Raw genomic sequence first — 13,238 nt, 5'->3', positions numbered from 1 at the left:
ACAGGCTTGATTACCGAAACAATAACTGATCTCTGTAGAGATTTGTAGTGTTTGCTACACCTATACAATGAGGCCATAATAATTGGCTATAATGCTCGTACATGTCTGTGTTTTTACGTTGTGTGAATTCGCCCTCTTCTGTGACAAACTGAGCGTCACAGTTCTCATCGACATCAAGTCTTGCTGCGAACATGAGGCAACACCTCAGCGAAAAGAGTGTTGGACTACATGTACCAGGATGCAGTGCGTGCAGGACGTGGCACACCGTTTTGGTGCCTGCTTGAAGTGTTACAGCATGATATATTTTATTTAACAGTGAGGTTCACGTTCATGTTATAAAAAACCTTCCTGTTTGAAAGGAACTGCATGATGCCGACACACTGCCTGTTCCACTCACTCCTGTGTGCTGCATGTGGTCCATCTGCAGGAGTGCTGAGCAAAAGGCGCCATCTCCTGGCCAAGGTTTGATGGCACATTTGTTTGTGAACAGAAGAAGCAAAAGAAAAGCTTTTTTGTGTGGAAAGACAATTTGTAAAATCATATTCGAACTTTCCGCCACCAGATGATTATAATGAGAAAATTGTGTAAAGCAAGGAAAGGGTAATGAAACTAAGTACTTTTGCACTTTTGGTGTATTTTGTATGGTTTTATTTTGACATTTAATCTGCATTATATTTTAGTCTTGAACGTCATTATTTCTTATGACTAAATAAAAGCTTTTATAGCAATTCTACTTTTAGATATTACTTTTCATTCATGGTTGACGGGAGCTCAGATGATTTCATGATTTTTCATTTGGGAAATGTACAGTCACTGCTCCAGCCCTTCCATTTATTTAAGTATACAAGTATAAGGCTGTGTGTAATGCAGTGCAATAATGCAGTGCAGTTTACTTCTTTTGAAAATGAAATAACTTAATAAAGGCTGCCAGTGGGTACCTGCTTTTACAATACGTTCATAAATGTCATCCATGTAAATCTAGAACTTCTTCAACAATACTTTGTTCTCATTTCAAAGAAAGATTTCAACTTCCCAGCAATAAAATGTCCAAGATATTTGAACTCTCTCACACTTTCAATATCAAAATTGGGTCATAAAGCAAATTTAGAGCTTTTATCATGTTTAGAATCAGATTTCTCTTTTTAAATAACAAAAGCTAAAAAATATTGTGATAAAGATATTTAAATATTAACATAAAGTATATATGTGTGTGTGTGTATATATGTGTAAATATAATATATAAGTGTTGCTATCTAGATTATAAATCATATTCCTGAATTTAAACGTGGCTCAACTAACACTGACGTAGACAGCCTGTTTAAATATTCAAACAGGTGTTTCCAGGTACCGGAAGTAGACTGAACACGAGAAACATCCGGTCCGCCAAAAAAACTGCTTTCCCCGTCAGTCCGCTGTGTTCATGTCGTGCTCTTCTCTTCGAAATGTTTAACAATTCAGCACAAACAATAAGGAGGAACTCCTCTGCACCTGAGCTGCGATACACAGACATATTAATGGATACGTCGACGGCGTAACCAAAATGGCTACTAACACGATCAGGTAGGAACATTTCCCGTTTGTTAATGAATGACTAAGTTTGTCAGCTACTAGCTTAAATGCTATCATTGCCTACTGTAGCTGCTCTACCAGTTTGTTGGTTAGCCTAACTGAGTTAACCATGTCACCTTGTTAGCTACAATAGTTATATTGTCATTGACTTGTACATGTTTATTGAAGCTCAACATGGAGTTGATATTTTAGTTTTTAATGAAATAAAGTTAGCACAGCAGGACATAGATCACTGTTTACTTACAAGAACACATAGGCAAACACAAGAGCTAAAGCTAGCTTGGTGACGAGTGTAGGCTACACGATGACAACACCAACACAAGGCCACATATATCATTTAATTTAGTAATAAAAAGAAAGAAAAACAGTCTCCACACATTAGACACTAGTTCAGAGCAGTAGTTTCCCTACAGCAGCTTTTGTTTTTGCTCTGTGATAGTTTTATGATGTCTCTTTTCTCCACGCAGAAGGAACAGGAACAACTTTCAACAGTGCTAATAAGTGTTTTATCCTGACAACAACATGGTGACTCATAATTTCAAACTGTTGCCGCCTACACTTATCAGGCTTTACTTCTATTTTGCTAATGTCTATAGACATTACTAATGTTTGTCCCCTTTTCTCCACTAACTGGACACTTTCAACAGAGAAACAATAGCCTACTATTGGTCTTTGTATTTGTGTGCAAACCATATTTAATTTAATATTATGAATGAATATGTTCATTTGAATAATCTAGTTGTAAAATGCAATAATAAAGCTACATGTTTTGGCTTTTCGGGCTAGTTGTAAAGTATAAATGTTCATTAATACCAAGCTTTTTATGCCATCAATTCAAACTACAGTATGCAAAACTAAATGTAAGAATTCTCTCCTTAGGTTACTGTACTTCCTGGGAGAACGACCTTGCTTGTGGATAATGCTGGACATGCCTCGTCTTTCAGAACAACTCTACTGGTGAGTAAATTCAGATAAAACTGCTTTTGTGCGATCAGAAGATGTGAGGAAGAAATTCACATAATGCATTCTTGCAAACAAAATTCAGGATGTCATTCATTTCGTATTTTATGACTTGACTCTGTATATATCCGCCTTGAAAGAGTAATGTTACGACATGAATAATTTGATATCAGTGCAACTTAATGATCATTTTATTGCTGGGGTGGAATTTGTTGAAATTAAAATGGTACTTGTGGTATTGTTGGCCAACTTGTTTAACTTTAATCTTTACAGCTGATATTTATGGGTTACATTTAAAGGAACTATGTGGACACATTTCTGACTTTGGCACTCAGAGTATATTGAGGCTGGTATACAGCAATATAAACCAGCTTTCACGTATTACACAGCCTGAGAGAGCTGGACAAAGACATTATCATAAAAAGGTGGAGCTGCTAGATGGTGCGTTGTACTGAAGCTGTAATATCATGTGACAACCAGCTGAAGGGCAAAAACGATGGAGATTGTTTATAGTTTTAAGCCTAAAGGTAAATTAGAGTCTAGTTTCAGGCAGTTTCCAGAATAAGGTGAATTATTTGGTTATTCCACAAATACTATCAAAAGAAACCAGTCTGACATGATGGGTTGGTCATCAAAACCAGATATATTCCACAGAATGGAATGGTAATCTTTTGAAAGACATGAAAATGTTGTTGCAACTTAATCAGTTCAGTTTAATGCTGTACATCTGTAATTCAGTGACACCCAGTGTATAAGGACACTGGAAAAGTATATCGTGCGTCTCTGAGCTTATTTCCTTATAAAGTGGAGCGCCACAATTTTTGCACTTTAAGTCTATTTGGAGAACTCTGGAGCACTGCTGCATATCTGAAATACTTTGTATAAAGCTCTTTGCGGCTTCAGAGGGAGCTGCATAGAAATCCCACGATTTGCCTCAAGTAATGTCACTTTAAATATGGAAAGTATGTGTGTCTGTGGAGTGAGAAAAGGAACTGACTAGACCTCTGTTGCTTGCCTCTAATCCTTGTCAGAGGCTAGTTGTTCCAGGCTACATTTGCCGCTACCAGCATAACAAACTCTAATACCCAGCTGTACTGCAAGCATTTGAGCTGAACTGTGAACTGAACTCAATCAATTTTGACTTTTTCCCCCCCTCCAAACTGTTCATTGTGGCTCATATGTAAAAGTTGTCCAATGCAAAAGTTGTGAAGTAGTTGAACATGTATGCAGTTGTGGCATAGCATTATGGTCAATCTAGAATATAATTAACTATAATAATTTGTGTTTGTGTGTGAATTTGATCCTTACATGTTGCATTTATGTGGATTACTTTCTTTTGCCCTATATCTATCTGTTTTACTGCCTTCTTTGAGTGGTGTTAATGTTTTTGACCCACATCACATTGTTTCTCAAAATAATAAAAAGATTGATTGGTGAAGATTTTTATATGAGATATATTTTATGGATTAATTTATGCTGATATCACTTACAAATAAATGAAACAGGTGTCCTTTACCTTCCTGGGACTGACACACATTAACTCAGATGGAAAGTTTGTTGAAGAGCCTTCAAAACCAAGTGATCCTCCTGTTGTCCCTGTCCATGGTCCTGAAACAACTAGTCCTGAGCAACTGGACATTTCTTTTTCTCTTTTAGAAACATTATCTGTATTGCAAAATAATTATTTTAAGGGTCACACTATGAAGTAATTTGAACAACTTCTAAGGAAAATAATTTGCCAGCATGATTTTTATATATGCCTACAATTGCGACACTACTTTCAGAAACATAAAGAATGGGGAAAATATATGTAGGAACCAACTGAAGTACAATTACTGTCACTTACAGAGAAGAAGTCAAAGAACAGACTGATATAAAAACTCTTTAATGCACCACAGTATGCATCTAATGATAATAATATGAATGTTAAAGAAAACTGGGAACTGGAAACAAATATTTTAATAAGAGATGATGTTCAAACATCTCTTTTTCTGTTGCTTAATCTTAATCAACAGGTTTTTATCAGATTGCGAGTATACCTATTTAGTTCAGTGGACTACTAAGAGATAAGGGAGCATGCTTTGTAAGAGAATGTAGTTTTGTTAGAGATTTGCTAATGTGATGGATATAAATTATGATTAATGTTTTATGTGAGGTATGTGTTATTCGACAGGTTTTATTTGTAGGTTAAAAAGTGAATCAACTAAAACTGGTAATATTATGTCACATATCCTGATGTGTTTGTATTTCATTTGTGAAATAAATAAAAAGTAAAAAAAATAAAAGAAACAGTATCTGAAGCATTGTCTGAATATTGCTACTTTCATGATATGGCTAATAAACATGAATGTTTTGTAACAAAAATAAAGACCTTCCAATCAATCAGTTTCTCCTCTTATATTGTTAACAAAACATATTTTAACACACTGTTTGTAATTTGATATAATCCATATAAGGCTATTGCAGTAAATTATTGTTCAGATCTGTATTGAATATATGCTGGAGCTGTAGTTTATGCGTTTCTGTCATGGTCCATAGTTGCAAAATATATAAAATCGGTAATTAGGGCTCTACAAGTACGGCGCGTTGCTTGCAGCTGTAAAGAGTGAAAAGCGACTCATGGTGCCGCTGTGGGTTAGCACAACAGCAGTACAGACATCTCCACCCACCGTTACTGCATCAAATACAGTCGGAAGAAACCCCTTGTTTCACGACAAATTTCCATTGTGCTCGCTGATTGATTGGTGAAGATTTTTATATGAGATATATTTTATGGATTAATTTATGCTGATATCACTTACAAATAAATGAAACAGGTGTCATTTACCTTCCTGGGACTGACACACATTAACTCAGATGGAAAGTTTGTTGAAGAGCCTTCAAAACCAAGTGATCATCCTGTTGTCCCTGTCCATGGTCCTGAAACAACTAGTCCTGAGCAACTGGACATTTCTTTTCTCTTTTAGAAACATTATCTGTATTGCAAAATAATTATTTTAAGGGTCACACTATGAAGTAATTTGAACAACTTCTAAGGAAAATAATTTGCCAGCATGATTTTTATATATGCCTACAATTGCGACACTACTTTCAGAAACATAAAGAATGGGGAAAATATATGTAGGGAACCAACTGAAGTACAATTACTGTCACTTACAGAGAAGAAGTCAAAGAAAAGACTGATATAAAACTCTTTAATGCACCACAGTATGCATCTAATGATAATAATATGAATGTTAAAGAAAACTGGGAACTGAAACAAATATTTTAATAAGAGATGATGTTCAAACATCTCTTTTTCTGTTGCTTAATCTTAATCAACAGGTTTTTATCAGATTGCGAGTATACCTATTTAGTTCAGTGGACTACTAAGAGATAAGGGAGCATGCTTTGTAAGAGAATGTAGTTTTGTTAGAGATTTGCTAATGTGATGGATATAAATTATGATTAATGTTTTATGTGAGGTATGTGTTATTCGACAGGTTTTATTTGTAGGTTAAAACTGAATCAACTAAAACTGGTAATATTATGTCACATGTGTTTGTATTTCTTTGGTGAAATAAATAAAAATAAAAAAATAAAAGAAACAGTATCTGAAGCATTGTCTGAATATTGCTACTTTCATGATATGGCTAATAAACATGAATGTTTTGTAACAAAAATAAAGACCTTCCAATCAATCAGTTTCTCCTCTTATATTGTTAACAAAACATATTTTAACACACTGTTTGTAATTTGATATAATCCATATAAGGCTATTGCAGTAAATTATTGTTCAGATCTGTATTGAATATATGCTGGAGCTGTAGTTTATGCGTTTCTGTCATGGTCCATAGTTGCAAAATATATAAAATCGGTAATTAGGGCTCTACAAGTACGGCGCGTTGCTTGCAGCTGTAAAGAGTGAAAAGCGACTCATGGTGCCGCTGTGGGTTAGCACAACAGCAGTACAGACATCTCCACCCACCGTTACTGCATCAAATACAGTCGGAAGAAACCCCTTGTTTCCAGGACAAATTTTCATTGTGCTCGCTGTTGTGAAATATTGGATTATTTACCCTGCTTTGCAACAGAGTGGATTTCTTCGGGGAAAATCATTTGTTCAAACATCGAACGTATTTTTTCGAGGATGGGAGACAATGGATTTTCAGCGCTTCGATCTGTCTTCTGCTGCGCTTTCTTTATTGTAACGCTGCACCTCGTTTATGGAGACCTGAGTTATTCTTTTCCAGAGGAGACGAAGCGCGAGTCAGTTATTGGAAATATAGCGAAGGATCTCGGCTTTGATCTGAGGACCTTATCTTCCCGAAAGGCCCGTGTTGATATTGAAGGGACTCGGAAACGGTACTGTGGCATGAATCTAAACAACGGGGATTTGATCACCACGGAGAGAATCGACAGAGAAAGCCTTTGTGGCAAGAAACCGTCGTGTGTTCTGAAAGTAGATCTGGTACTAGAAAATCCTTTGGAGCTTCATCGTCTGAGTCTTCATGTTCAAGATGTAAACGACAACTCGCCAAAATTCAAAAAGAATTTGATCGAAATGGAAATAAGCGAGTCGGCTGAAAAGGGAAACCGCTTCTCAATCGAGGAGGCCCATGACGCAGATATAGGTCAAAATACTGTTCAGAGGTACAACCTGCAAAAGAATGAAAACTTTATTCTCGCTGTTGATAATAACAAGGTTGAACTTGTATTGGAAAATAAACTCGATCGAGAGAAATCAAAAAGAGATGAATCTGCTTCTGACAGCTTTGGATGGTGGCTCTCCTCAGAGATCAGGCACCGTAGTTATACACGTCACTGTGCTGGATGCTAATGATAACGCCCCAGTGTTTAGTCAGGCCGTTTATAAAGCCAGTCTGCCTGAAAACTCTCCTCCTGATACCGTAGTGATTAATGTCAGTGCTACTGACGCAGACGAAGGAGTGAATGGAGATGTGACGTATGACTTTGGTCACGTGACTGACGACGATGTAAATGTGTTTTCTATCGATTCAAAAACGGGACAAATTACAGTAAGTGGTGTGATTGACTTTGAAGAAAGGAGTTCTTTTGAAATAAGAGTTGAAGCTAAAGATGGTTTAGGACTAACATCTTACGCTAAAGTTATGATAGATGTTACTGATGTGAATGACAATGCTCCAGTTATATATTTAAAATCCCTGACCAACCCCATACCTGAGAATGTGTCACCTGGTGCAGAGGTGGGCATCATTAACGTGCAGGATGAAGATTCTGATAGTAACCAAAAGGTTCGCTGCTCCATTCAACAAAATGTCCCTTTTAAGTTAGTTCCTTCGATTAAAAACTATTATTCTCTGGTGACCACAGGACAACTGGACCGTGAACTAGTGTCAGATTACAACATTACAATCACTGCCACTGACGAGGGCTCTCCACCTCTGTCCTCCTCTAAAACTGTTCAGTTATCTGTAGCTGACATCAACGACAACCCACCTGTGTTTGAGGAACAGTCCTACAGCGCATATGTGACTGAAAATAACAAACCTGGCTCCACTTTATGTTCCGTCACTGCTCGAGACCCCGACTGGAGACAAAACGGTACAGTGGTTTATTCTCTGTTACCTGGTGAGGTGAACGGTGCCTCGGTGTCCTCCTATCTATCAGTTAACGGAGACACGGGGGTGATCCACGCTGTGAGGTCGTTTGATTATGAACAGTTCAGGAGCTTTAAAGTCCACGTGATGGCCAGAGACAACGGTTCTCCTCCGCTCAGCAGCAACGTGACCGTCAGCGTCTTCATATCGGATGTGAACGACAACTCTCCTCAGATACTGTACCCCGCCCGGAGAAGGCTCCTTCATGACCGAGCTGGTCCCCAAAGCTGCACACGGAGGCTCTCTGGTGTCCAAAGTGATCGCGGTGGACGCGGACTCCGGACAGAACGCCTGGCTGTCCTATCATATAGTCAAATCCACTGATCCGGGACTTTTCACTATTGGTGTCCACAGCGGAGAGATCAGGACACAGCGGGACATTTCTGAATCTGACAGCATGAAACAGAACCTTATTGTGGCGGTGAAAGATAACGGACAGCCCTCTCTGTCTGCCACCTGTTCCATGTATTTACTTATTTCTGATAACTTGGCTGAGGTGCCAGAGCTGAAGGACATTTCTTATGATGAGAAGAATTCAAAACTGACCTCTTACCTGATCATCGCGCTGGTCTCTGTCTCCACCTTTTCCTGACCTTCATCATCATCATCCTGGGTGTGAGGTTTTGTCGCAGGAGAAAGCCCAGAATGTTGTTTGACGGAGCTGTCGCCATCCCCAGCGCTTATCTCCTTCCAATTACGCAGATGTTGACGGCACAGGAACTTTACGCAGCACTTACAATTATGACGCCTACCTGACTACAGGTTCCAGAACCAGTGACTTTAAGTTCGTGACATCTTACAATGACAACACACTGCCTGCTGACCAGACTCTGAGGAAAAGTCCTTCTGACTTTGCTGATCCGTTTGAAGACTTGGGGGCATCTTTAGAGGTAGGAACCGTTCAAAGTACTATATTAGTATTTAGACGTTTGGCTTGAATGAGTCCTTTTACTCTCTGTCTTACTGAAGCACATGTTTTTTCTGAATCTGCAATGATAAAGTGAATGTGGTGTTGTTGGAGGAACAGTTATGGAGGGAACCTTGACTGTTGCCGCCTGTACTGTCTGTAAATCATTCCAGGAAGCTTTTGCATATAATTAACAATTTTCCTGAAACATCATCGGATTGGTCACTTGTTCTCTAGTATTGTTGACCCCACCTCACCTGTCCTCATATGAGTAGCACTTTTGCTTAAATTGTTTTTTCCAAGTCCCGTCTCGGAGAAATCAAATTAGTATTTGAACGATTTCCTGACATACTTTAATACGTAGTTCAGGTCAATGATTTTATAAAACTGCTAATGTCGTATTTGGTGCTTTTCCGGTTTTAATCAAGTAAATCATTAAGAAGAGTCTAAGATCTGTCGTTAGATCAACTGAGCCTCAAGGATGTTAGTGCGACCAGATATGTAAGACGTCACTGTCTCTCTCCTTGGTGCTGAAACACTCCTGGATAGCTCAGGCAAAAACCTTAAATGGAGATTTTTTTCCCCCCGTCAGCTACACTTTCCGTTTTTTTAATAATAATAATAATAATAATTATATAATTCTTTGGAGTATTTTAAAACCTGATTGACACAGCCCATTGTCTTGATATTGAGTGCTTTAACACATGTATTCAAACTTGTATTTGTTTTTCGGACGGCCGGAGATCAATATGCTCATGCAACCTATAATCACTCTTTCAAAGTTAGAGCGAAAGTAACATTTATCGGCGCTAAAATGTAGCGTTGGTCCACTGTATTGTGGTGAAACGTACAAACCTCGCGTTCAGCCAATTAAAGTGATAAATGTACGTGTGTTTTTTACGGAAACAAACGGTTCATATTAGGTGAGTGAATATTGTCTCAACTTGGTTTAAAACTATCTGAAAATATATTGTATTCCACATTTGTATAAACATTCATAAAAATACTCATGGTGTCGCTGTTGACTGACGGGAAATGGACACTCACCACTCCACCCACTGCAACTGAATATTTCAGTTGCAGATATTTCTGAGTAACGGTTCAATTTCCGATCATATTCGGTCGTGTCCACTGCTGTGAAGTGTTACATCATTGATCTTTTCGGACGGATATTATTTCATCGCACTGGAAAGGATACGTTTAACAAACTAAGGAAAGGTTTTGTGTCAGGATGGGAGACAAAGGATTTCCAGCGCTTCGTCCGGGCTTCTGCTTCGTTTCCTTCATTCTAATGCTGAACGTAGTTCATGGAGACCTGAGTTATTCTATTCAAGAGGAGATGAAACGAGGATCTGTTATTGGAAATATAGGGAAGGATCTCGGCATTGATCTGAGGACCCTGTCTTCTCGAAAGGCTCGTGTTGATTTTGAGGGGACACAACAGCGGTACTGTGACATGAATCTGAATACCGGGGATTTGATCACCACGGAGAGAATCGACAGAGAAAGCCTTTGCGGCAAGAAACCATCGTGTGTGTTAGTGGTAGACCTGCTGTTAGAAAATCCCCTAGAGCTTCATCGTGTGAGTCTTCATGTTCAAGATGTAAACGACAACTCGCCGAAATTTAAAAAAATGTTGATTGAAATGGAAATAAGCGAGTCGGCAGTCAGAGGAAACCGCTTCTCAATCGAGGAGGCCCATGACGCAGATATAGGTCAAAATACTGTTCAGAGGTACAACCTGCAAAAGAATGACAACTTTATTCTCGCTGTTGATAATAACAAGGTTGAACTGGTATTGGAAAATACTCTTGATCGAGAGAAACAACAAGAGATGAATTTGCTTCTGACAGCTTTGGATGGTGGCTCTCCTCAGAAATCAGGTACCGTAGTTATACACGTCACTGTGCTGGATGCTAATGATAACGCCCCAGTGTTTAGCCAGGCCGTTTATAAAGCCAGTCTGCCTGAAAACTCTCCTCCTGATACCGTAGTGATTAATGTCAGTGCTACTGACGCAGACGAAGGAGTGAATGGAGATGTGACGTATGACTTCGGTCACCTGACTGACGACGATGTAAATGTATTTTCTATTGATCACAAAACGGGAGAAATCAGAGTAACTGGTGTCATTGATTTTGAAACAAGAAGTTATTTTGAAATGAGAGTTGAAGCTAAAGATGGTTTAGGACTAACATCTTACGCAAAAGTTATGATAGATGTTACTGATGTGAATGACAATGCTCCAGTTATATATTTAAAATCCCTGACCAACCCCATACCTGAGAACGTGTCACCTGGTGCAGAGGTGGGCATCATTAACGTGCAGGACAGAGACTCTGAGAATAACAGACAGGTTCGCTGCTCCATTCAACAAAATGTCCCTTTTAAGTTAGTTCCTTCGATTAAAAACTATTATTCTCTGGTGACCACAGGACAACTGGACCGTGAACTAGTGTCAGATTACAACATTACAATCACTGCCACTGACGAGGGCTCTCCACCTCTGTCCTCCTCTAAAACTGTTCAGTTATCTGTAGCTGACATCAACGACAACCCACCTGTGTTTGAGGAACAGTCCTACAGCGCATATGTGACTGAAAATAACAAACCTGGCTCCACTTTATGTTCCGTTACTGCTCGAGACCCCGACTGGAGACAAAACGGCACAGTAGTTTATTCTCTGTTATCTGGTGAGGTGAACGGTGCCTCGGTGTCCTCCTATGTATCAGTTAACGGAGACACGGGGGTGATCCACGCTGTGAGGTCGTTTGATTATGAACAGTTCAGGAGCTTTAAAGTCCACGTGATGGCCAGAGACAACGGTTCTCCTCCGCTCAGCAGCAACGTGACCGTCAGCGTCTTCATATCGGATGTGAACGACAACTCTCCTCAGATACTGTACCCCGCCCCGGAGGGCAACTCCTTCATGACCGAGCTGGTCCCCAAAGCTGCACACGGAGGCTCTCTGGTGTCCAAAGTGATCGCGGTGGACGCGGACTCCGGACAGAACGCCTGGCTGTCCTATCACATAGTCAAATCCACTGATCCGGGACTTTTCACTATTGGTGTCCACAGCGGAGAGATCAGGACACAGCGGGACATTTCTGAATCTGACAGCATGAAACAGAACCTTATTGTGGCGGTGAAAGATAACGGACAGCCCTCTCTGTCTGCCACCTGTTCCATGTATTTACTTATTTCTGATAACTTGGCTGAGGTGCCAGAGCTGAAGGACATTTCTTATGATGAGAAGAATTCAAAACTGACCTCTTACCTGATCATTGCGCTGGTCTCTGTCTCCACCTTTTTCCTGACCTTCATCATCATCATCCTGGGTGTGAGGTTTTGTCGCAGGAGAAAGCCCAGAATGTTGTTTGACGGAGCTGTCGCCATCCCCAGCGCTTATCTCCCTCCTAATTACGCAGATGTTGATGGCACAGGAACTTTACGCAGCACTTACAATTATGACGCCTACCTGACAACAGGTTCTCGAACCAGTGACTTTAAGTTCGTGACATCTTACAATGACAACACACTGCCTGCTGACCAGACTCTGAGGAAAAGTCCTTCTGACTTTGCTGATCCGTTTGAAGACTTGGGGGCATCTTTAGAGGTAGGAACCGTTCAAAGTACGATATTGGTATTTAAACGTTTGGCTTGTTTATTGAGTCCTGTTACTATGTGTCTCGCTGAAGCACATTTTTCTGAATCCGCAATGATGAAGTGAATGTGGTGTTGTTGGAGGGAACCTTGACTGTTGCCCCCTGTACTGTCTGTCAATCATTCCAGGAATCTTTTGCATATAATTAACAATTTTCCTTAAACATCATCGGATTGGTCACTTGTTCTCTAGTACTGTTGCCCCCACCTCACCTGTCCTCATATGAGTAGCACTTTTGCTTAAATTATTTATTCCAAGTCCCGTCTCGGAGAAATCAATTTACTATTTGAATGATTTCCTGACATACTTTAAGACGTAGTTCAGGTCAATGATTTTATAAAACTGCTAATGTCGTATTTGTTGCTGTTCCGGTTTTTAATCAAGTAAATCATTTGCCACTAACTAGTTGCTTCAACCTGGTCTTAATCAGCAAACAAACTAAGCCTCACGGGGTAATTAAAAGAAAAAAAGATATATATGTCAACCAGCAGTTTACCTATGACTGGAGTTGTCACAT

At 39.5% G+C, this 13,238-nt stretch overlaps 1 protein-coding gene, 1 long non-coding RNA gene and 1 pseudogene across 6 annotated transcripts in view; all 3 read left to right on the top strand.

The window, feature by feature from the left end:
• The first annotated feature begins 1,371 nt into the window (after nt 1-1,371).
• Nucleotides 1,372-4,338, top strand: LOC118112052. Of its 2 annotated transcripts, XR_004697175.2 has the most exons (4): nt 1,372-1,560; nt 2,037-2,094; nt 2,449-2,526; nt 3,561-4,338. It is a non-coding gene; the product is annotated as an uncharacterized LOC118112052 (long non-coding RNA). The 2 variants fall into 2 exon arrangements; XR_004697176.2 differs by lacking the exon at nt 2,037-2,094.
• Nucleotides 4,339-6,520: 2,182 nt separating this feature from the next.
• Nucleotides 6,521-9,303, top strand: LOC118112696 (annotated as a pseudogene).
• An 858-nt stretch (nt 9,304-10,161) lies between these two features.
• Nucleotides 10,162-13,238, top strand: part of LOC118111996 (protocadherin gamma-A4) — a 268,356-nt gene continuing 265,279 nt past the window's right edge. For 2 of the 4 annotated variants that reach the window (XM_047340536.1, XM_047340532.1), the window contains exon 1: nt 10,162-12,545. In XM_047340536.1, coding sequence (XP_047196492.1) covers nt 10,289-12,545 — 2,257 coding nt within the window. In that variant the 5' untranslated portion in view covers nt 10,162-10,288. Of the gene's footprint in view, nt 12,674-13,238 lie in introns of all 4 variants that reach the window. The other 2 variants (XM_035160947.2, XM_035160928.2) reach the window with 1 other exon arrangement.

This window comes from Hippoglossus stenolepis, chromosome 7 (genome assembly GCF_022539355.2).
Source record: "Hippoglossus stenolepis isolate QCI-W04-F060 chromosome 7, HSTE1.2, whole genome shotgun sequence".
NCBI classification, from domain to species: Eukaryota; Metazoa; Chordata; class Actinopteri; order Pleuronectiformes; family Pleuronectidae; genus Hippoglossus; species Hippoglossus stenolepis.
Note: the sequence above shows the minus strand (reverse complement) of the source record. Positions and strands in the feature narration are given on the sequence as shown.